This window comes from Malurus melanocephalus, unplaced genomic scaffold (assembly GCF_030028575.1).
Source record: "Malurus melanocephalus ecotype Western Australia unplaced genomic scaffold, MMel_1.1 scaffold_443, whole genome shotgun sequence".
NCBI classification, from domain to species: Eukaryota; Metazoa; Chordata; class Aves; order Passeriformes; family Maluridae; genus Malurus; species Malurus melanocephalus.
This window is the reverse complement of record NW_026623675.1, coordinates 175,729-200,471: the sequence shown is the minus strand read 5'-3', so window position 1 is coordinate 200,471 and position 24,743 is coordinate 175,729. Positions and strand designations below refer to the sequence as shown.

General features: G+C 45.1%; 2 protein-coding genes across 4 annotated transcripts in view; one reads left to right on the top strand and one right to left on the bottom strand.

Annotated features, from left to right (window-relative positions):
- Positions 1-19,715, top strand: part of TRIM55 (tripartite motif containing 55) — a 35,429-nt gene extending 15,714 nt beyond the window's left edge. Inside the window, exons 6-10 of one of the 3 annotated variants that reach the window (XM_057380305.1) lie at positions 508-528; positions 614-752; positions 1,604-1,818; positions 3,646-3,933; positions 18,892-19,715. In XM_057380305.1, coding sequence (XP_057236288.1) covers positions 508-528; positions 614-752; positions 1,604-1,818; positions 3,646-3,933; positions 18,892-19,011 — 783 coding nt within the window. In that variant the 3' untranslated portion in view covers positions 19,012-19,715. Of the gene's footprint in view, positions 1-507; positions 531-613; positions 753-1,603; positions 1,819-3,645; positions 3,934-18,891 lie in introns of all 3 variants that reach the window. The other 2 variants (XM_057380306.1, XM_057380307.1) reach the window with 2 other exon arrangements.
- A 1,422-nt stretch (positions 19,716-21,137) lies between these two features.
- CRH (corticotropin releasing hormone) lies at positions 21,138-23,075 on the bottom strand. Its single transcript, XM_057380315.1, has 2 exons — positions 22,698-23,075; positions 21,138-22,142 (listed from the first exon to the last, which is right to left on the bottom strand). The coding sequence occupies exon 2, from the start codon at positions 22,125-22,127 to the stop codon at positions 21,597-21,599; it is 531 nt and encodes a 176-aa protein (XP_057236298.1). The 5' UTR covers positions 22,128-22,142; positions 22,698-23,075; the 3' UTR covers positions 21,138-21,596.
- Between the last annotated feature and the right edge of the window lie 1,668 nt (positions 23,076-24,743).

Sequence of the window (24,743 nt, the reverse complement as noted above, 5' to 3'; positions counted from 1 at the left end):
AAWATACCAAAAATCCAAAATAAAAACAAAACAAACCACTAACAAATAAAAACAAAATAAAACAACTCCCACTTACTTTCACCAAAGAATTGCCTTTGAAGAGTACTACATTCTTCTGAGACAAACAGAATTTTGTCTYTCCAAAAGGATGGCCTTTATGGATAGACAAAGGTGTAATTACACTGTGACTAAAGACCAAATGTTTTTCACCACAAACACAACCAAAAGAAAGAGGAAAAATATTTCCATTTAGGTTTTTTAACAACTGTGCTTATTTTCCATCACATTCACATTTTAATTAAAACATCTTCGATGARCTGAAAGGTTTATTCAGCCGTATAYTAATTACCATCCAAATTTCATCTCATTAATAGATGTCATGGCTGTCACTTATGAAATCCTTATTAATGGTTTTAGAAGCTGCTCATGTAAGAATGATTTCTCAATGCATAAAATCTCTGAAAAATTTGAATCATTTAAGAAGTTATTTCTTTTTTGTTTCCACAGAATGCCAAAACATTGCTACAAAAGTAAGTATTTAAACTTGAGACTCCTCTTCTTTATAATCACTTACAATTTATACATTTATCTTCAAATCCAAATGCCAATAACCAATCAATGTTTTAGAATTACTGAAGCTTCTAAAGGATTTCAAATGGAAAAAATAGAGGATGGGTATGAAAATATGAACCAATTCACAGTGAACCTCAGTAGAGAAGAAAAAATAATAAGAGAAATTGATTTTGACAGAGGTATGTAATTTATTTCACCAAAATTTTTTTCTTATATAGCAGCTAAGTGTGGTTTATATGATAATACTGAGTTGGAAACCTTGAATTAGATATTTCTCTCTATCCCAAAATGTAGCCAGAGCATTATGTATCAATTACATGCAAATCTAAGTTTATTTCTCTGAAGTTGTGGGATGGCTCTGAATAACATCCAACATATTTTAGAATAACTACTGTGATTATATAAAAGAAAACCCAGTGCTTGAGGCCTCCCTCTGGAAAAAAAAACCTGAGCCACAACTACAGGCCACAGAATATGTCAGATGGCACAAAAGCAGAGTATTGACCAAGTTGGATGGTCAATAGGGATGTTGTTATCTCAAACCCCCAGTCGTGCATTGCAAAGCACTGGCTTGGTAAAGAATGATGATGATGGCTTCAATTAAAACAAATACAATTCAAAAATTCAATTAAAACAATTAATTCAATTAAATTCAATTAAAACAAGTCCTAACTGAAACAAGAAYTGGAAGAAGGACCTTGTTCGTGGCAGATTGTGCCAGATCCCAGCTATCCTCACGAGGATAAAAGCATTGACAGGACTTTCTGTCCTCCTTCCCATGGAAAGGGCCAGCTTAATATTTTAACCAGTATCAGTGTTCAGGGTCTTCCCTGCCCCAAARCTCCTGCTGGCAGCTCCATGGCAGTGCCCATCCAGGCTGGTGGGAGCAGGCTCCTCACAAACACCCTCAGCCAGGGAGCAGATTATCACTGACTTTGCCATGCAAACGCAAATGGCTTTTTAATCACATAGAGACTGAAGCCATTGTCACATGGTGCTCAGCCCTGTCCTTTTTCATGTGTCCTGTCAGAGGAGGAGGAAGAGGAGGAGACAGATGATGGCGAAGGCTTGGATGAAGTGCACACAGAATCRTCAGGAGAGGAGGAAGAGGAAGAAGAGGGGGAAGAGGAAGGGGCGGAGAGAGCACCACAGCCCCTTCAGCAGGATTCTGAAGCACAGAGTGCAGGGGGAGAGCCCCCGGCTGAACCCACTGCGGTGCCCGTGCTGGCTGCTCCAGCTGGTCAGGTAAATGTCTCTGCTGCCCCACTGTCCTGCCAGCTCTGCTGATGCACCTTTTGTGGCAGAGCCACAAAATGCTCCCTTGTGGGCACCATCAATAAGGAGCTGAAGGAGCAGATACACTGGAGAGCAAAATATTTATTGCTCTTGTACACAAATATAGAACTTTACCCTGCCCTCTTGACCTGTGCATGTATCACTTGATAAGCAAAAACTTAGCTGCCAGATGAATTAAGATACGTATGGGATATATAAGTTATAAATAAAAGAGACTCCGTTTGGGAGTTAAACGCATTACTATGAATGTTCTGCCTGCTGTGATTTAACTCAGACTAACTGATATAAATGAGAAGATTGTTAAAATATTTATACTAAGAGAATTTGGCATTCTCTCTGGATTTAGTGAGCTTTCCACCACCAATTTTTTGATTATACTTCTAATCTCTTTTCTGCAAATGCTGCCTGCTGCCTTCTGCTCTGATCATCTTTAGGGTATGTCTAGGTAGATGCAGGAATATCATACACCAAACAGGAAACTTCCTTTTACCATCTAACACCAAACAGGTTAAGGGTGTGARTATTGTGAATATTTTAGGCCAACACTTTTCTTAGGGAATGTGATTAGAATGACTCTATAATTGCTGCGTGTTCTAAAAGACGTACATTTAAAAACGTACTTCATGTGCTAAATTAGTTTGCCTTGCATACCATTTACTTAGCAAATTCCCTTACACAATTTMCTCAGTGAAGTTGCTGAGGTGGTAAAGGCTGCTGTGAATATATTTGAGGAGGCTTATGTGAAAACAAAGCACACAAAGCATCTTTGTAACAAGCTCCCCACATAAAACAGGTGAAAATAAATGCTGTAGATTCATTCTTGCTTTGATTTAAAAACATGTTTGAGTTTTCACCAGTTATGTGAAGATGGTCTTAAATTAGGCTTTACTGATTTAATCAGAATTTGTCTTTTGGAGATTTGCACTGATTTAACTAAATTTGTGTTCCTTAACTGATGAAGGGTTTTATGCAAATGAGAACAAGACATAAGCAATTCTTCCCACTAACATGAATTCTCTAATTTCTAAGGCTAAAGTGAGAAAAGTACAGCATGCTGCTCTAGCAATTGCAAAATGCCATTAGGAAATAATCAGTCATGAAGGCATGTGGGTGTTGTGGTGTGGGGGATACCTGTATTTCAGTTTTTGCCTTCAGGTGTAAAAAGGCAAAGCAGAAATGCTGTGGTGATAGCAGTTTGTGTGTGTAGGAACCCCGAGAGCTTGATGCAGGTGGAGAGGTGCAGCTTCCTCTGCCTGGCAGAGTAACAGTGCTTGGCTTGTAGCATTGATGGCAAGGCTGRTTGGCAAATGCTTCTCTTGTTCTGAGTGCTCACATCAACAGACTCATTGGCAATCATGTTGTTCTTAACCAAAATTCAACAAGCCATGTGAAGGTACCTACATCTGTCATTCATGGCTGCTGTGGGTTCATGAGGGTCTTATGCAGAATTTCTTAAGTTTTTAGAATTGAATTGAGGGTTTATCTGAATTAAGGAACCCCTTGCACACTTCTCTCTCAGTCAGCACTCCCTTCCCAGCTAGTTCTACCCTCTCCTGTTCTATTTCTGGGTTGATTTTTTTTTCTCTTGCCTGTGTTATTCAAGTGATAGCTGCTTTTGCGTTGCATTTTGATAGCAATTCTTTCAGATCATGTAGTAGGACAAATTTATGCCTTGCAGTGATCTATAACAAACACAACATGCAGAACAATGTGACTACAGCAGGAAGGTAACGTGGTACACTCTGCTTGTTCTTCTCTTTATCTGTCCTGATTAAGGATGTGGTTGTGACACCAAGTGGCTCTCAGCAGACCCCCGAGTCTGACACTCAAGTGCCGGCCACAGCAGGAGCCATCGATCCCTTGTTTTACCCTAGCTGGTATAAATCCCAGTCACGGCAACCAAGCAGCCCAAGCTCAACCCCGGTGAGTGGGCTGGGGAAAGTAGGGACTCCTGTTTCTCTGGAAACAAGTGCAAAGAAGGCAGAAGCCCCGACAGCAGCAGCAATCGAGGAGAGTGCACCAGGGAGTGGTAAGGAAAGTAATGCCACTGCAGCGACATCCAAGGTCAGTGCTTCCAAAGTCACCCCAGAGAGCTGTGATAYGAACAGCAATTGTTAAGGAAAATGGGACTTCATTTTCCTCTGCATGCTAAAGAATAAGMATTATTTCAAAAATATAGAAACAGCACAAATTGTCATTTTGACAAATCCACTGGATTTTTGGATGGTTTCAATATGTGACAGGCTGACTCTGTAGACTCAGAGCAGCATGCTGATGGTTGCTTGTGCTTACCTGCCAGTGCACCTCGCTTGTGCCAGCTGTTACCCAAGTTACTCATACACAGGAGCTGTTGGAGAGGCTGGCGATGTCTCTGCTCATCAGATATTTGCATGTGTTAGTGGCAGAGAAGTCCCGTGTGTGAGATTACTCTCATCACCTGCTGAGTGTGTATGTGCTGTCCTCCCAAGGCTGGTTGAGCTGCTATGGCTTGGCTCTGCCTTCTGCAGCTCTGTGGCTACAACTGCAGTGCTTCCCCGTGTGAACACAAAGTTATGCACTCACCTGGAGCCTTCTTGTGTGTTTGGTTGCCTCTCAGTAAGCAGTGGGATTTCCTGGGTTCAGATCTGTGCCAGAGGGTTTGCTCCAAGGATTCTTGAGACTTGATTAAAAGAGAGCATGAAAATAATACACTCCAGTTCAGTGTTAGCYGCTTGGCCGAATGATGGGGTAACAGATATTGGTGTGTTGAGTACAGGAGGATGTTTTCCTTAAAGTTACAATATTGAGAGTTGGCACAACATGAATTTGAGTAATCCTCCTTCAGCATATGTATACAAACACCACATGGGCCAAAGATACAAGGAACAGAGTTGAGTGAGCTGTGCAAGGATTTGCACACTATACCAGCTCCTGCTCGTGTCTGGTGAGCAGCCCCATGAGCAGCACTCTCTAAATTGAACCATCACAATTTACAGTTTCCAGATGCATGTTTTAACAAAGCAATTACCTGTATGTGTGTGATGAGAGGAGATTATGTGTGTGTTTGAGAGAAAGCACAAATGGGTAGTATTTCATGCTATTTTCTTTAGGTCATTTAGAGATGACTGTATAGCATTAATAAGCAGCCATAGGGGTGATAACGAATCCTGTGCCAAGCAAAAACTTAKGAGATATGCCAAAAGAGGCACTTATCTTCTGCTAGAGGTTTCAATCAGTGACATGTGAATGTGGTGGCTGAATTCATTGACTTTCTTAACAAAAGCAGCATTTGACCACCAAATTTCAATTGCTGTTTTTCAAGTCATGGTTTGCTTTGAGAATATTTGAGTGCAATTAAAAACAAAAGTGCTTTAAAATTATCAAATCTGCTTTGATATTTGCTTCTTAAGTATATTCCAAATGAGCTGGCAAAATGTAAAGTCACAGCAAAATTTATTGCTGCTGTTTTTTCTTATCATCATCACTGATGACCAGGCAGCCTAACTCACCATAGGCAGGTAAATTCTGTACTTGATTAATTTCCTTGGAGCTTCCCTAAGTGCCGTCTGCTTTCCTCAGCTCTAATTTACTAACAATAAGCAAAGGAACAAAACTTGCATTTGATGTGGGCAGCTGTCTGAAAAACAGCAGCAGTCTGGTACCCAGCTTTCTTCRTTGAGTACCAGGAATAAAAACAGGCACATAGGAAATATGTCAGTTCCTGCTGGCGTGTGAATTTGGGAGTGCTGCGTCTCAGTATTTTCCCAGATCACAGGTGACACTGACATTTTGGGAGGAGGAKGATGTCTAGAAGAGTAGCACATGGTTCTGCTGATGTGGGAGGAAGAAGCAGGGGAAGCAGCTGAGCATGGGATTGCCACTGGACTGGAGACAGGGGAAGGGTTACAAAAACTCAAAAAGCAGAAATGCAGAAGAATAGAAAAAGCAGAGTRACCAAGGGAGAGTGATGCTGTGAGATAATGCTGCGGTCAGATTTGTGGATCTGAGCTGAGATGTGTCTATGTTACAAAGAAAATGGCTGCTGTTGTGTGGCAGTGATCATTTTCAAGTATRTGAACTTCAACTTTGTATTTTTCCTGCATGTGGTTTTACACAATCCACTCTGAAATGCTATATTCCCTTATTTTTTTAAACCCCCAGATGATATTCTTTACACCACTGTATTCCTTTTCTCTAATTAAGCTATATAATGGAAAAGTGCTGTGGAAACAGAGCTTTTTCATGGAACATAGTGATAATGACTAGTTCATGYGATGACAACACTGGTGAAGCACTCTTCTTATTTTCTCACAGGAGTTAGCATTCTGCATAACACTTTTGGCATTTCTTATCATACTACATCATCTTTGGAAACTGATTCAATACATGCTTTGTACTTTCMTGGGTAGGAAATATTTCATTTTACCATTAACTAACAGTTCAAATAGTGTATCTGGTGATGTTCCTACATAGCTTTAAAGGATTTTTTTCCCTTTCTTCCCATCCAAAAACATCATGCTAGTTCACAATACGAGCTGCCTAAAACATTTCTTCCTCCTCACAAATGCCACCCTTCAGCTTACTCCTGCATGGTTAAACATTGCATCTCCCTGGTTGAAAATKAAGAGATATTTACTTTTTCAGATACATGGGCTTATTTTCAGTTGCTGTTCAGGTGACCAGCAGGATGGAGAACCTGTTGGTTGACAGATGTGAAGAACACCAAGCTTGTTCTGTCCAACAAGTTAGGGGAGGCAGGGCTGGAGGGTAATTCTTGCTGTCAGAGGGGTAAAGGTCAGGAAAACAAATCCACTGAATAATCCTGCTGCCAGGATTACCTGTGCAAGCAAATCACTGGTGCTGCTTTGAGTGGATGGCTTGAGCCCTGCTCTTCCGAGGTCCCCATGGAGAGTAGAAAGTGTCCCCTCACATCCCAGCTCACTCAGCACATCCTAACTCCCCTTCAGGTCCCACCATAGGCATTCAAAGCTATCTCTCCCAATTCCCAGTGAGCATGGAGTACCAGTCATGGCCTTGAAATGCAGCATCTGCAGGAATCCCAACCAATTTAGACAAAGGCTTTTTGTCCRTAGATCACATTAAGAGCTGAAATACCCACAAGATCAAGGACTAAGAACTTCACTAGCAAGTGAAGTTGTCCCAAATACAAACTGTAATTTAAACGATAACATATTTTCTGGAGTTACCCCTTTTTTTTTTTTTTTGGCTAGACAATATCCATGATTTAATTCTTCCAGCTCCAAATTTTCACCCCTCTTAGGTAAGACATACATGTGTGTTCAATTTGCAGTGTGATATGACTGATCTACAGAGAATTCTGTGTTAGGACTGGGATATTTAATGTTATTTACTGAAGAGCAAAAACTCCTGACACAAAACACCTCTGGTTATTTACCTTCAGGTATTTGCTCAAACAACAGACAAATTCAATTTTGATCTATTCGCCAATACAAAAATGCTTGGTTTTCCCTGCTCACTTTCTGCACTGTGCTCGCAGCCTTGTACAGGATATGAAACATCTATGAAAAATGACAAATAATTATTCAGCTTTTATGTGCAGAACTTCCAGCACTATGACAGAAGAATATCTCTCCATTAAACACATTAAAAAGGGAGAGGGCAGGAGTTATCATCTACACTTGGTTTGCTTAAATTAGGCAAAAAGATTCACTGTCTGGTAGTAATTTGAATTTWAAAAGCATTGGACACTGTGAATCTCAATTAAGTTTGTGGATCATAGTTTCATTTTTATTTATTTGTGTTTGGTTTTTGAAATTTGTTGTATTGTTCAAGAAGACATAGAGGTTGTTTGTACTCCTKGGAAATCAGATATGTGAAGAGCACTATGCTTTTCCCCCAATCTTTCTTTTTTAAATTCAGAATACCTTTTGAAATTAAAACTAGACAAATGCAGAAACCTCTTATTTCTGCTCTTTGAGACTTCTTTCTGTGTGGTCTCCAGTGACATCTTTATGATTTATTTAATAATGAAGTAGAAAGGAGGTGAAGGAAAAAGGCATTTTGGACTCAGATTCTATTTGCATAAAAATGATTTTATTCTCCATGGATAGTGAAGTGGATGGTTAGACAGTTTATGTGTCTTTATATTTCATGTGTGACATCAGGTCACTGCCCTTCTGCCTTTGTATGATAAGCTCCTGAAAGTCAAATAACAAAATTACTTTGATTAACTGTATAATAATTTATAATAATAATAATAATAATATTATTCTGCATGACTGTCGCCATAAGAGCAGCACATAATTTATTTTCGGGCTATTTTAATAGAACACCCCAACAGGGATTTCCTTGTTTTTCAGCAGCAAAAAGACAACAGTTTCCCTATTAATTCCCAACGTTTATTTTATTTAAGGGTCGTTTCACTCTTTAGAAACATTGATACATCTGTAAATTTCCTGCAGAGTGCAGGAGGGTGTAGCAGTGGGGATAAGGCAACAGGAGGTGCAGCCCACAGGTGCACAGATTGTTTGGTGTAAGAAGGGACAGAAGATGATTCAGCATGAACAAAATAGGTAACTCTGCATTAGAGAACCTCATCCTTCTTCAGGGATGCCTAAGTCAGAAGTGTGGTTACCACGGGCTGCTTCTGCCTCTGACAGAGAATGAGARGCATCTCCAGTGAGAGAGAGTTCAGCAGCTGCTGCTGCTTCTCCCTTGGCACCTCTTGCACCTGCCTGCTGAGTGTGAGGTGACATTGCTCCCAACCCRGCTGCCTCTGTTCCGTTCTAAAGTTGGGGGGATCTGAGCCTCTGGAGGTGACAACCAGCAGCAAATGATTAAAACATGGGGAACAGGAACAGCATCAGTGAACTGCCTTGCCACCGTGGGGAGGGATGTGTTAGTGCAGGGTGACACGGGCATTAGCAAGCAGCCCTGTCCAGGGCGTGGGAGAAACAGATCTTGGAGTCCCACAACTTTCCCTAATCTACTTTGTCAGCAGCACCTCCCATGCAGTGAAACCACATAAATTTGTGAGAATGCATGAAAGTCTTGGTTTGTCTGTGTGTGTGGTTACCCAGTTTATTTAACCTAAGATGAGGTGCTGTACCCCGTATTCTGTTGCTCAAATTCCCCGTAAGAAAAGGGTCTATCTGTGGCTCCAAAGGACTCCAGTGCAGCCATGTAGTCTGAAAGGAAGTGCAAGTTAATCATCCACAAACAGTAGCCTGATCTAATTTCCCTTTGCAGCCAGTAAGTACAGTGCTTTAATTCCATGAGGATATAAAATATAATCAGGTTTGGACTGTTTGGGAGGAGAAATACTAATAGAATGGCCTATGCTAATCTTGTTTCATTAGTTTTAAAATTTTCTATTACTTGCTTGCAACCTTATGCCATCTGCCAGAATTACCATAAGGACAGTCCTCTCTGTATTCATGTACTGTAGTTCTCTTTGCCCTGCTGCTGAATACAATTTCAGCTGGTGATCCTTCATTTTTTTTTTCCTGAGACAGCTTTAAATCACATCAGAGAGGTCAGTATTTAGCTAAGTTTTAGCTGATTGGTTGTCATGTCAATCTGCAGACAACATGGACAAAATAAGATCTTTGAAAACCAAAATAAGGCCAAGAGATTGYGCTGTGCTCTTTGCCCACATACCTCCACTTTTTCTTCAGGGAATAAAAGGCATGGTCCCACATTTTAGCACAGCACTGCTCTGGAATGTTTGCACAAGCATAGCAGGGGAAGACAGATAATAAATTTTCTCTTCACCAAATGGCAAACTCAGTCTTGCCTATCTGCTTGGGTGAGGAAAATAAGTACCCACTTCAAGCCAGCTGTTCCAAGAGGGATTTCTTCCTCAAGAGAACGCAGTCTTGCAAAGCTGAATCTTGCAGGAATGGTGCTAAGAAAGGGTCTCYGTTCCCTCTGGCCCATCYAACACAGCCTTCCCACARTTTCCCCCAGARCAGATCAAGAAKGTTGTTAGCATTAGCCACAGGCATAGCCCAGGTAGCTCTCTTCCAAGACACCARCTGCTGCTCCAAAAGCTCTCTGCACCCTGCAACAAGTGTGTTTAGYGCAAATGAAGGATCCAGGAATGCAGACAGCAAAAATCAACTTGATATTTGCAATTTAGGTCTTCATATACCTGTATTTTACTTTTTCTTAGGTAGAAAACTGGATGGTTTTATTTCTGTACCTTTTGAAAATCCACAAGGTTTGACTGMATGAAAATGGGTCATCTATCCTCCATGAAGTTGAGCCTTTTGTAGGAGACCTTTGAATCAGCTGGTATAGAAGCCCTAATCAAACTCRGCTTTAATCTTCTTTCTAAACATCTCTAAACTTTAACCTGGGGGGGGGGGGAAAAGCATTCAGACTGTAGCTGAAGTATAGGGCAAACACCAGATGGAAGAAACTCAATCAACAGTCAAGAAATTCTTCCTTTGCTTCTCTGTATTTTGACTCAGTGAGCTGGGACTCAATGGTAGCAGCTACGTCTGAGGCCRCTCTGGGCGATGTTAAGTTGGTGGCAAATTTTGCCTGTAAATTTCCATTTTGTATCTTGAGTTTGTGCTTCAGGTGAAATTGTTTCCCCCTCAGTTGGCAATACATGCAGAGAAAATCAGGAAAGTCTTGATTGTTCCTCTTTTAACACCTCCCTCTCCCTTAATTTTGAGAATTATCTGGGTGATTCAGAGGCARCAGTGATGAGTCGAGAGGGCAATGCATTAAGACCAGCTTTCAGACAACAGTTTCTCATAATTAATATGAGTGGCAAATACTTCACCTTAAGTTTTACCTCAAATAGTCTGCTCTGTTGTTTGTCTGGTGAGTCACAGATACCATCTGATTTATGTATATTTCAYTTTTTCCATCTATCACTAGTAAAAGGATTTCCACAATGACAGTTTGGACAAAATTATTTCTCCTGTTGAAATTAATATGAAGACAGGCTCACCTAGRCATTGTCTTCCTCTGACTAGCTCATTTAAATACTGAATTCTACCWCCATTCAACCTCCTCCTCCAAGCATCACTTGTTCTGCTCATAGTTAAGGTGTTTGGAAAGGAAAATAAAACGTGAACAAAAAATATTTCTTAATCATGGATGAACTGTTGCTGTTTTACATCACATTATGATAGATCTATGTCCCAATTACTCAAACCATCTGGTTTGAGGAATATCCAGTTTGTGGAATATTTGGTTAGTTGTCCTGCTGCCTTGAGACAGCYCAGGCTTTCAGAGTAGCCATTCACTCGCCTCGGGAAAGCAGCACTCCTAGTCCTCTAACCACTAGAGATGGATCAATATTTAAATGCCAGCCTATCTGATTGAAAATCTCAGTGCTGATAATTAGTTTACTGGGCCTGAGTCCCTATGTTTGGAYTGTGTATCWTTCCATTTGCAGGCTTTCCAGGCTYRTAAGCSGGCAAGGGACTGGGCTGYAGCACCCTGCAGTGCCTACCTACCATACAAATAAAATAAAGACCAAGGAGGCTGCATGAGTAGCCAAAATTAAATGAAAAAAAAAGGAGATGAACATATCAAACACTGGTGATTCAGTCTTATATCTCTTTTCAGGTGATACACACACCTGGCATCTTTGCAAAATCTTCAGGTCATTAAGTAAGAGACTGGTGACTAATTTAAAAAACCTGTTATCACTGGCTGGCAGCCAATAGGTGCTGCAATGTTCCAACCATGCTACAGATGTCCAGCATGGACGTCATGCCTTTGACTGAGCAGAGAGTGAGGATCTCACAAGCCTGGAGGATAGGTGATCTGAATTTCTCATTGCTCTTTTCAATTTAGAAAGCACCCTATAAAATCTGCCTGAGTCTATCTCAACCACTGAAGATGGTGATCAAAATACAGATCAGTCACTCAGAGCACTTCTGGCTCAGCACTTCTGTGSACAGAAGTGGTTTTTGTCCATGATGAAACACTTCTGTATGACTTACTCTATTACAAAATGCCTTACCGAGAAAATGTAGCTGTCATTTCCCCCATCAGTGCTGATGAGCTTCTTCAACATCTGGCACCAGATTTGGTTTTAGAATACATTCGTTTTTATATTAATGCCCAATTTCAAAACTTAATTTTATAAAATAAATAWATTTTWAAAAAACMAAAACAACCTGAGCTGGTGSCTGCCCAGACACAGGTCAGTTCCAAGCTTGCCTCTGGCGACAGTGACTGCAATCTGTACTCTGTACCCTGTCMGTGTGTGGTCAGTAACTGTGATTGAATCCAAAGCTCTGAGAGCAGAATTTATCCCAGCTTCCTTGGGTTTCACCTGGGAACAGTGTGAGATGGACAGAAGGAAGTTTGATTYAATACTTTGTTCATGGCTTGGCTGAGTGCTGTGCAAGCAGGCCAGCATTGCTAACGGGCAAGCAAAGATTACGATGTGAGATTTGATGTGACAGACATCCATCTGGGAAGYCACGGCACTACTCACTGAGCAATTTTGGAGTTTTGGAGCAGAGTCATAGTTTGGATAACAGCTTCAGTTGCTGTGGTTGCAGTAAGGAGATTCAGGCAACTGGAGACATGGGAAAACGAGCACACAAGGAAAAGTGGTAGCAGCAACAGCTGTTGAGGGAAAAAATGTACCGTAGCCAAGACTTTCTTTCTCCTTTATGTGGTGGCTTTAAGSAATGGTAACAGGTTGTTTTAGCTGATAATCCAGCTTTTTGTCCTGATTCTCCACTGCTTTTGTCTCTCAGAGAAGCTGTGCTTCACACAGCTCACGCACACCACTCTCACCCCCTGCACTCTTGCAAGAGCCCAAGTCAGTCACTCACAATGTGAGCAGCATGGGATGAGCCTCCAAGCATGGGATGTGTGTGTCTACAGCCCTCGGAGCTATGCTGGCTCTGTTATCTGATCCCATGAATGGAGTTTCAGGGTAAATCACAGTCTGAGCTATCACTCTGTGTCATTTACTGGATTTACAAAAGTGCCATTTGCAGATAAAGAAAGAGCTTTGATACACAAAGGTCCATATTAGTCAAAGGAAAGACTGCCTGACAGAGACAGACAGGACATTAAACCATTACTATGTTTTCTACTTCTCCCTGAAAGCTAATAGCAAAGTTCCTGCAACATGGATTAGATTGGTTACTGCCATGGAGAAGTTCTTGGAAGGTCTTTACTTCACATCTAACTTGTTAATCTGAAGTCACATCTATTTCTCTGACAAAGCAACAGAAGGAGGAAGAAGGAAGAACTGCTAGTCATGAGTAGCTTCCTGGCACTSGTGACCAACATGTACTACGTGAGCAGCACTTACTCCTGCAGATTCTCAATATGATCCTTCCTTTGCTAGATAGTTCTCCTGCAGGGCTGGAAGCGAGCAGAAATTGTACAAAGCTTATTGATCAGGAGGTCCCAAAAAGTTTTCACTCCAAGAGGAACAAAGAATGATGTGGGTAGGTGCAGGACAGACTGCTCTGATCATGCAGTTTTAGCATTCATGTGATTTTAACTCTTCTCTTGGGTTTCCTTCATTTTCCTGGMCAGCAGCAGGACTAGGTTTTATGCAAATCTGTAGTTAATGACTTTCAATAAAAAGTTGGACCAATGAGGTGCAGCAGAGGGTCAAATATTACACAAATATGTAATTTCTGCCTTTTCTTCTTTGAGTCAGGAAAGAAAAAGGTGACTTGTATAAGGGAACTGTATTTCATTTGTCCCAAGTAATGCTGAGAAGAAAACTGCTCTCCCACACCGTACTCTAATGCTGTTTCCACCACAGGTTCAAGTGTTTGGACCTCCGTGTCCCATGGGAGATGCATGGAATCTATACCAAAATAAGCCAGTCRGGCTGTTTTCCTCTGAAATGTATTTGATCTCTTTGAGATCATTATGTAAGAGACTCYTAATTAGACATTATCCACATCATGTTAACTGTAATACAGTGATAATCTGTTGAAGAAAGGCATTTCCTCCCAATGGACTTTTAAAATTCATTCCTGACCACTATTACGAGAGTGATATATCTCATTCTGTGACTGATGGAGCTTGTCTGTGCATATAATTTTGTGTGCTACCTTAAGTTTTTCTGTGGCAGGTAATCCTAGCAATTATTTTGGAGAATGCTCTGTTGACTCCTGCTGATAAAAAAGAACCATGCAAAATAAGCAGCCCCTTAACTTTGAAACAATATTGTTGTGATATACGTGACAGCTGCCAGGTGTTATGCTGAAAGAGCTAGACTGCATAAAAATATGAAAACAAAATGCTTGAACTAAAGTTTAAACTGTTTAAAAATAACCTGTTGTGCTCCCTTTGTTTCCGCTGCCTGCAAGTGTTGAGTGCCAGCAGTGTAACACTTGACATTTGAGGCAGACAAACATAGCCTACAGATTCTGTGATTGCTTTGCAACCAGCTAGCATTTTTTAATCATGCCTGKTTTTGTCAACACTGGGGGTTGTTTCTAAACAAGCCAGCTAAAAATGGGAATTAAATTTAATTTCTTGCTTATTTTCTGAAGCTACAGAAACCCTAAAAGCAAGAAACCTGTATTTTCACTGCTTCTCTCTCCAAGACCCACACTTTCTAACAAATTCACACCCTTGCTCTCCTGCTGGATCAAGAGGAGGCAGCAAAGAAACGGGGTAGTTCATGTGCCTCTAAGGGCGTGGATCCATTTTTTCATCTGGCAGCAAAGGTGATTCAGGAGTTTCTTGCCAAATGGCCCTGCTTCTTATAGCTGCCCARTTGCCACCACTCACAGGGCATTTGTGCTGAGGCAGCTGTTTGCTGAGATGTGCTGAAATCAAATCATTCAAATGATCCAGGTTTAAAAATATCTTCCTTCACCTCAAAAAACCAACAAAAAAAAAAAAATAGATGTCATTCCAGTGACATTCCCATTCTTAGCACAAAGAGCTGTAGCAATGCAAATGAGCAATGAACCATGGAACCAAAGCAGGAAGAGGTGAATGGGGACCCAAGGGGGAGAACCTGCTTTGGTTGGCATTGTTGCTTCTGGAGACATTCATATAGGTTGTAACCAACTATCTCATCTATCTGTGTTGAAGTAGATTATGAAGCCATTCAGCCCTTACCTTTCCTCCCCACTTCTTAAATTGAAGAGTTTGTGATCTTGTAAAAGTAATAGTGCAATCAAAATTCTCAATTCTATCAAGGACTTTTCTGTTATCCTCAAATACTTGGCTGGAATCTTTCTCATGTAAATGCTTAAAAGCCAGATCTAGTCTAAGCCAATCACACAGAGTGTCTCTAGAGCCAGTAGAAAGAAACAGGAGGCAAATACTGAAAGATGCTGAATACCTGCAACTTTGAAACGACTCATCAGGCTCAACTCTGAGATCCTTACACTTTATTCATGCAAATTCTGGCGTGCCAGATGCTGAGGAGTGCTGAATGGCTGCWCAGTGGGAGTTGTGGTTGTTCGGCACCTCCAAAGAATTGGCATGTAAACTCCAGCCTGGACTTTGCTTATGGGAAAAGTAAAACCAGCCATCAGTCATGTACAGTGTTCTTCCCACTTCATGAGCTGGCCTGGTGAAAATTTCTGGAGCTTTTTGAAAGCACTATCTGATGTCACTCAACACCACGGGAAAATAKAAATCAAAGTGTGAGTATTCAGCACTCTCTCAGCATTGGGCTAATGTGATTAATGTAATCTGAGATAAACACTTTAGTTATTCCCTAATACTTTTAGGGACCCAAAGGGTTGGGACTTGTTATTCTAGATAATATGAAAAACAAGCCCTACCCATGAGATCTCCAAGGCTGAGATAAAGCTCAGGTGGAAGTTTGACAACAGTTACCTAATAGCAATGGACAGACACGATGAGATGTTGAATCTGGACTGCCTCAAAGGCATGTGGCAAGGGCTGKGCCATGCTCAGCACAGAGCTTTCCTCTGGCAGCAGGGTAGGGTTGCAGTAACAGGGAGAGCAAAATAATCCAGGATGAGATTACAAGGMTCTACAGAGCAGTCAGACGCCTGAATCCCAGTGACCCCAGTGACACTGAGTAGACCTGCTTCTGCATTCTCTCTTTCCCAGTCACAGCCTGGTTCAAAACAGGTTTGGTTTTTTTTCCTGCAAAATCTGCAGCTGAAATCTTTGTCTTGGACATTTCCAGCACATTGTATAACCCCAAGTTGGGTGGGCTCTTGTTGGAAGGGAAGAATGGACTTAATAATGAGAACAAAGTTGCTGCAAACCTTTTGATGGTTTCTTGTCTTGCATGAAGAGACCATACCTCAGTCACTGTATGATTCAGAGACAAACACTAAAGTGTCACAGGTGTGAAAACACAAGCSTGAAAGCCAGGTAATGGCCCTACTGTCAGTTTTGTGCTTGCTTCACTCCTGGCTGGGTGTGATGGAAAATGATTGCTCTTGGAAAGGCACATTGAGGTATTGCAAGCTGGCAGCCTGCTGAATCCAGCAAGGTGCAGGGAGCAAACGCTTCATCCAGCCAAACCCAGTGGGAATGTGTTGGAGTTCCAACATTGTTTTGCTGACACAGGAAGATGTCATCACAGCAAAATATGAAGGAGTTAACATATTATGAAATATGGTTTTGGCAGTGATGAAGAGAAAGATTGTTTTGCTTGAAATGCAGTACCAGCAGTGCTGGTTAACAAGGTAATGCAGTCAGCTTGCACATTACWTTGTGCTTTATTTCTTCTAATATATTGCATCCAAATCCTGTGAAATACTCAGCKTAACTTTAAACTCGTAGATAGTTCTTTGCTTCAAAGTTGATCTTGATTTAATTTAAATTTCTGAATAGTGGCTGGTTAGACTGGCAAGTGGAAGTGCTGAAAGAAGCCTGCCTTGCACAGGAAGAGAAATGGCAAGGTACCAGTGTGGGTTAAAGTACAAAAAGAAAAAAATAATAAAAATGCAGGAATTCTGTTTTAAACCTCTTGCCAGTCTTATCCCTTTACAGGATGAGAAGTGAGGAGGGTTGTCCTATGCCTGCTTACACACACTGCTGAGGGCTTGGTGCACAAAATTGCACAACCAGTTTCAAAATTACTTGTAGCTAGTCCAGGTACTCTGATTGCCCTTCCAAAAATAAAAGCAAAATTTTCAGCATCACAGAAGACCAATAAACCACCAACACTCCTGCACCTACAAAGAGATCGCCACATGCCTTATATCAAGGAAAGTCTAGCCATGTATTTACTGCTGATACCTGRCTTTTGTAATCACGTTGAAAGATTTGCAATCAGCACTTTCCAGGGCTGAGAGGCAGATCTTCTATAATCGGGGCTCAATTAGCTCCCTGCCTTTCAGCTGAAGATCTGGGCCCCTGGGCCCAACTCTTTACCATACTTTTGCATAATCCTGGGATTCAGCCCTTCTCCCAAGCATTGCTGGAAATGGACTTTTGCATTCGAGTAGGCAGCTGTTTCTCCCACGTTTTTCACCATGTTTGTGCTCTCAGTGAAGTACATTATAATTTTAGCAAGCAACAGCTATTTTTGTCTGAAAGATYCCTGTACATAAAAATGCTTTCTGGGTCCTTTATGTTGCAGTGAGTAGCAATGAGTGCCTTGCTTTGAAAATATGAATGTAAGTCAAAGATTAGTCCGCATTTCAAATAGTAAAGAAGTTTCTCAGGTARTATTTCATTGAAATAAATAGGGCTGTTTCAGTTTAGAGGAAGATCCTTTTTATCAAGGATCTTGATAAAAATGGCCCTGTGAACTCTATTTGAGTTCTAGATACAAATAAAGAAATAGGGATCTATTTCTTTTCATACCTTCATGCTGTCCTGTTTGTTCATGACACTTAAATATGTAGTAACTGGAATGAAGCCTAATAGGCAATTTATACTTAACACACCACTAGTTCTTACTTATTCTCRTAGTACACTCTAACACTAAGTACTTACAAAAATGCTCCAGAAAATCATCCATCCCATGCTTCAGTTTCTCACAAGCATCCCTGCTTCAGTGTTTGTTGCTAGATGTGTCTATTAGCAGTACTGTTTTGATGACTTGCTKTTTCAGAACAATTCTATAAATGATTGAGATGTTAAAATTCAGAGGATACTACTTTGTAATTTTCCCTCTATTGAGTAGTATGTTGACATCAATTAGTTCACCCGAGATCATGGTGATGTTCCAAAGCAAGCTGAAGCCCTGCAGCATGGCTGGTTTAATTTTAAGAATGTACAATAATGTATGTGTGCATCCAGGAACACAGAGGGAAAAAAAAATCCGGTCTATTGCAAGTCAAATTGTGGTTTTAATGATGAAGACATAAGGCTCTCCTAAGCTAGCAAATCACCCATTTGTATATATTTTATCTTTAATAGGATTTCTGATACTATCACAAAGCAGTCTTCATTCTTTGCCAAAGGAATCTGGAATTAGTAAAATGTTTCTGCCTATTACACTGCTCTGTTAAATATTCAACTAATTTTAGGGATTCCTTTTATTAGCAACTACAGTGTATCACGTCCAGATTCTTTTTTCTACTGTAAATGTAGGATACCTATGCAAACAAAGGAGAGATATAAACTGAAGTTTATATCTCTGTATTACTTAYTTACTGAAGTTAAATTTAACTCAACTGAGTTAAATTGAAGTGAAATAATTATTAGAAGACACTAAAGAAAAAAAGAAAACACATCCAAGGCAGATTTCATAACAGCAGAACAAGTATAATTTTGAGTGGCAATGCACTGGCAATAACATTTGGCTCTGGTTCACATCAATCTGGAGGCCCAACTACACAAGCCAAGCTGGCTCAGGATCACTTCTGAACAGGCATTTATCACCTTCAGTGCAACAATATTCCAGAGGTCCAAGTCAGGACTAAGCCCTTTGCACAGATTCGACACGCTCACGCAGCAYAACCCTTCCTCAGCCACTAGTCATGGCAAAAGTGGCTCTTGCATTAGAAGTCTGTCTTAGCTTCCCAAATTTCCATGCTTCTTGCCTTTTCCCTTCTTTCCCACTTCATCCTGCTTTCCTGCATGTTGTGAATCTTACAGATTTTAATGCAATTTGTATTTTCCTCCTCCATTTGGCAACTTTTCCTTCCTTTGCAGACTGGTTCTGAACCATACCCTCAAGGACGGGTGGAGGAAGCTCCCGTGAGCAGTGAGAGGGGTGACGAGCCGGCTCGTCATGTCTTCTCCTTCTCCTGGTTGAACTCACTGAATGAATGATGACTCACTCTGGCTGGCTTCTGGCGTGCCTCTCCTCGGAAGGACCGTGAGCACAGGCAGCCTGGCTGCAGTCGGCAAAGAAACTGGCCTGGAAAGGGAYATCCGAGCAGRTTTCATTCSTAGGAACTCAGCTGATCTCCACATYGTACCCTTGAGATGACAGACCTGAGAGGGAGGGGAGCATGGGGACAGATTACTRTATGTATTGTAGTCAGAATGTTTTCCAATAATTTCTTGTTTCCAAGGGGAAAGAAGCATCACTACAGCTTTAGGCTGAGCACTGCTAGTGTTTTGTAACTCACATGATGGCACRTCCCCATATAGGTGTAAACACTTCACCAATGTTCTTAGCTAAAATGCTGGTATGATATTCACTGGTAGCATCCTTCGCCAAAACAGTGTTTGTCCTCTGTATCCTCCTGTGTCCCCGCTTGTCGATGCTGGTGACTTCAGTGGCACTATCATGTCCTTGGCAGCCCCAMGTCAGGGTTGTGTCTAACAGTACTGGTGCCTCCCAGGCTGCGGAGGCTGAGCACGGGAGGGAAGAAGGAAGCTGCCACTTCTTCCTTTGCACTTGCTCTTCCTAYGAAACCTCAACAGATGATGCTCACAGAAACATGTTRTTTGTAAGGAAGATTCCCAGGGGCATGGATGAGGAAGATGCACWCACCAAAAGCACTGGCCACGACCCCCACACAGCTCTGAGTGTGTAGGGCAGCTGCTGAAGTGCAGCCCAGTCTGTCCAGCCGTAGACTGTCTCTGTCTTCTCAGTCATCCGTGTAGCTACAAAAAGGGGCACGTCCTTACATGAAACCAGAGTGCGATGAGGTGGTCCCATGTACTCACTCAAGGTTTAATTTGAAGCCCCTGTGCTGTGCTGTAGAAAAGGCAGATGCTGACTGTCCTGTTCGATGAGCATTGCAGATGTTGAGCCATCTACTGAAATCAAAATTATGTCTTAAAAGAGGCTCTACAAGTTGTGCTGAACGCGACACACTGTGATTTTTGTCACTGGGAGCAGGGTGTCAACACTCAGCAGTGTTTAAGAGATAKTGGCAGGCTGCCGGGAGTGCCTGGTGCCATAGGGGACCAGGTGTCAAGCTCTGCACTAGGGTTATGTGTGGATCTTTCCCAAATCCCGGAGCCAGGCCCTCAGTGCACTGTTTTGGCAGGGGACTGTGAGGGSCCATAAGGCTGCGCTGTGCCCCAGCAGGACTGGTGAGCCGGCAGTGCAGACTGGTTAGCAGAATGTGTGGGGTCAAACCCTGTCCTGGACACTGTCGCTGCCTGCCCGAGTGACACCAACCCTCAGTGGTGTCTGTTTTCCCTGGAGAATGCTCCTGCGGGAGTTTCGGAGGGCTGCACAGGCGAGCTCCGCGCAAAGCTTTGGAGCTCGCACAGCCCGGAATGAGCGCCGCCCAGCACCGCCACCGCATCGCCTCCGGCTGCTGGAGCCTTTCCCTGGGATTTGGTTCGGGGTGGGGGATTTACTATTTTCTCCCAGTCGTCCTGGAGATTTCCCCCAGCTCCTCCCGGGCAGTTTCTCCACATGCGGTGATGCCTCTCTAGAGCCCCCGGGGGGAGCCCGCTCGGGCGCCGCCGTGGGGACGGGGAAGCCGAATCGGGGAGGAACGTGCCCTTTTGGGGTGCGGGGAGGATGCACAGAGCCAGAACGAAAACGCTCAAGAGATACGGCAGCGCCTCACCGCTTTCCCATCGCTGCTCCCCGGCGGGAGGAGGGTGCCCGATCCCGGCCGCAGCGGCAGGAGCCAGGGAGCGCCCTCGGGGGGCTGCTGAGGTGGGATTCGGTAGCGCCGGGGGCACCGATTTGCCCTCGACACTCCGTTCCCGGGGGCAGCCTGCACCGAGGGAGGCGGCGGGGGCAGCCCGCGTCCAGCGCCGGGCGTCGGGGCATGCTGGTGGAAGAGCCCGCGGAGCCGGGGCTGCCCGCGACGGGGAGGGGAAAAACATTCCCGGGGAAGAGACAGAACTCCCCGAGCCCGGGGTGTCCACGGCCGCGGGCAACCCCCTCCTGGCCCCGGTAAGCGCTGAGGGAGACGGAGCAGCCCTCAGGCGTCTAGGCAAGAAAGTCTATCAAGTCATCTTTACTTTGCAGCTTTTATTAAAAATATAAATATTAAACATTCTCTTACACAACCAAATCGACCGAGCGCTGAAAAGATGTTTTATTGTGAAAATGTTTACAGGGAAAAAAGTGGATTGAAAGTAGCTTACAGAGATTCCCCCTCCCACCTCCCTGCCCCTAGCAGAAAAGTTTTCTGTCTTCTTGGCACCATTTCTTCCAATGCTCACACATCCCTACGTAGCGATGGCACTAGAATAACTGGGAAATGGAGAAATAAATAAAGGTAGGGGAGGTTACGAACGACACTCGTGTTTCTGCACTTGGTACACGGTTGTGCATGCTAGTCAAGGGACAGAGGCTGTTCGGAGTACACCCTTCTAGGTTTAAAGCTATATAAAAATAAAGAGATGACATCAGAGCAGCACTATGGTACATCGGACGGTGTAATTATTCTTGTGCTAACTGCGGAATCTCTTTGGCAAGGCGGGGAGGGGCCGTTTCACTTCCCGATTATCTCCATCAGTTTCCTGTTGCTGTGAGCTTGCTGCGCTAACTGCTCGGCTCGGGCCATCTCCAAGACTTCTCGCAGGAGGTGGAAAGTCAGATCCAGAGAAATAGGGGGCTCCTCGGATCGCTTCTCCCTCTCCACGGCCTCACCCTCGGCTTCGCCGTCCTCTCGGCTCCCCRGCGAGCGCTCGGGCAGCTGCTGCAGCTGTTGAACCGCCGCCCGGAAAAAGTTGCTGGCGGAGGCTTCGGGCTGTAGGTGGCTGGTGCTGCTGGAGGAGGCGGAGAAAGAGCCAACGGGTCTCTTGTGAAGGTTGCCCAGGCGCAGGAAATACTCTTCTCCCATGCGGAGCAGGACGGGCAGAGTTTGCTGCTGCTGCTGCTGTTGCTGCCGCTGCTGGAAGAAATCTGGCTGGTGCAGAGCCCCGGGGGCGGGTGCCGGGCTCTTGCTGAGAGCTCTGCACTCCTGGCAGGGCAGGAGGGCGACCAGCAGGATTCCCGTGGAGACCAGCAGCGGGATCTTCATGATCGGGGCCCAAACCTGCGGGGGCAGACRGGGAACGGGGTTGGGTTACACAGCCGAGCCGCGGCGGCGGGGAGGGCAGCGCGGGGCCGGGGAGGGGGCGTCCCTTCGGCCGCTGTCCCGGTGCTGAAACACGCCGCTCCGCGCCCCTCCGCGCTCCTCCGCGCCGCTCCGCGCTCCGCACGCCACCCCCGGCCTCGCTCACTCCTGCCCGTTCACCCGCGCCGTCGAGGCGGCAGCCCCGGCAGAATAACCCCGTGGAAGAGCCCCGCGGGGCTGCTCCGGGCTGTGCCGGCGGCGGCTCCCGGGGACCAGGCTGGACTGAGCCCCTGCGGAGCATCCACGCGTGTTCGCCACCCGCGCCTCTTCACCCACCCGGGGCGAGGGACAACGTGGGGTGCCTGCGGCGGGGCGCCTTTCCCCACGAGCTGCGGGGTTCGAGCGCCCGTTCCCCGCCTCCCCGCTCCCTGCCCGGCCAGGACAGTTCCCCGCATCCCGCGGGACGCCGCGCTCAGCCCCGCTCAACGCGGGGCAGCGCATCCGCTGCGCGCCCGGGCGCGGCCCCGCACCTACCTGGGGCGGCGGTGGMGGCGGTGGGGCAGGGCGGGCRGCGGCGGGACTCGGCGGTGCCCGGCGTCCCTTCCTCTCGCTCTCCCTCGGAGCCGGCTCCTGCCGAACTTGGGATCAGATTTGGTACTAATCAGAGCCGGGGCGCGGGATTTTTATAGCTTAGACCCTCTCCTGGAATCACGCAGAACTTGCCTAATAAGCTGACGCTCTCCTGACAGCCCGATTGCGTGCCCCGATCTACTGCTGAATAAATCATGGGGGCCCGTCGGAGCGGCGATGGGCCGAGTTTCGCTATCGCAACCCCAAATCTCACGTCCAATTATATCAACAGATATTTATCGCCTCTGCAGTGACGTCAGCCGGGCCGGGGGCCGGGGAGCAGGATGCCCCCCCCACCCCCCCACCCCATTGACAAAAATACTTGAATGAGATTTCCTAGCGGGCGCGTACTATGAGAGGTCACTCCGGGGAAACTTTCCACTCACGGGCCGGCCCGCGGGGAGGGACCCGACCCGAGCGGGGCCGGGATTGATATCTCGGGCTGTCTCCTTCCCCATCTCCGGTCGTCCCCGGTCCCCCGGTTCCGCCGCCTCCGAGCCCGCCCKCACGGAGCGACTGTGGCGGCTCGGCGCGGGATCTCCGCGGGGCGCGCGTTCTGCTCGGGTCCCGTCTTTGCTCCGCTCCCGGGGCCGGCCCGGGCCGGGACAGCGCTCGCCCTGCAAAGCGAGCAGGGTGGCAGTCGAGCCCTCGGGAAAGAGGCAGAGCCGCTGCCATTGCCGGGAGGGACCCGCGGCAGCGCCGGCACCGCGGCTGTCCGGAATCCCGCCAGGGGGAGAGGGGGCGGAAAGCCCCCGGAGGTGGGGAGGAAGGTCGGGACCACGGCCGGGGGTGCCCGGGAGCACCTGCCGGGGCAGGAAGCGTGGAGTGCTGCCCGCTCCTTGTCCCCTGCAGCCGCTGGCAGCGCCGCCTGCTCGTCCCGGCCCTGGCTCCGCGCTGCCGGCACCCGCTCCCCCGGCCCGGCCCGTGCTCCTCTCCATTGTTTTCCCACCGTTTGCGTGGAGGAAACAGCTGCTCTTTTCCCCCCTTCTGGACTCCACTAGCTGATCTTCCCCACCTCTTCAACGCCATGGCCGTGTGCTCCCCCTGTTTGCCCTCCTCAGCTAGGACCCTCCCCTCCAGCCTGTCCTAATCCCACGTGGAGCTTTCTTCGAAGTGCTCTCCCACGACCAAGCCATGTCTTGAGGCTGCTGATCATATTACACCAATGTCTCCACCTGGGTTTCTTGCCCTCTGGTCTCTTCAACAGGTAGTGCTGCCKACAGAAATAACTTCTGTGTTATTCCACGTGCAATGGGTGTTCTTCCATTTTTGCATCCCATCATCTTTGCCAATGCCTCTCAGTCGTGCTTCTCCATTGCCTCAGTTGCAACACCAATCATATCCTTYCCTTTAAATCAGAGAACTTTTACAGAAAACCTACTGGCTTTTCTTGCCCAGACAGTAAACTCCTGGGGTCACACACTTACGTGTCTCCAATCATAGTGAGGAGTTGGGGCAGAGCAGGTGGCCATTGATACTAAGTAAGTGATAAATCTGAAATCCATTTCCTTAATAAAATGACAAAGTTAAAACCACTTAATGCATGACGCTGGCCACAGCCCAGTTCTGAGCATCTCCTTAGGGATGCTCTACACTTCAATTTTAGTTWTACCTAGCTCCAGCCCTGGATGCTTTTGGCAAAGTGCCAAAGAATCAGATCTCGTGCATCACAAAGAAACAAATGGGAAAACAAGTAGTAATGCAGGAGATTTAGCTCTTCGTTACCACTTTTTGCTCAGGCATTCATGAACTGAAATGTGTATTGCAGAACAGAATATTTTGTGTAGCTAGTCACAGCACAGCTATTTGTATGCTTTTAAAGCATGTCAGCACGGCTTTCAGTGAGAACAAGAGGTTCAAAGAACAGRAGCTAAGTTCAATCAGTTGATGGAAAATGTAAGAGGCACTTATTAAACTCAAACCCTTCAGATGTGCTCTGGGCTGGGTTTT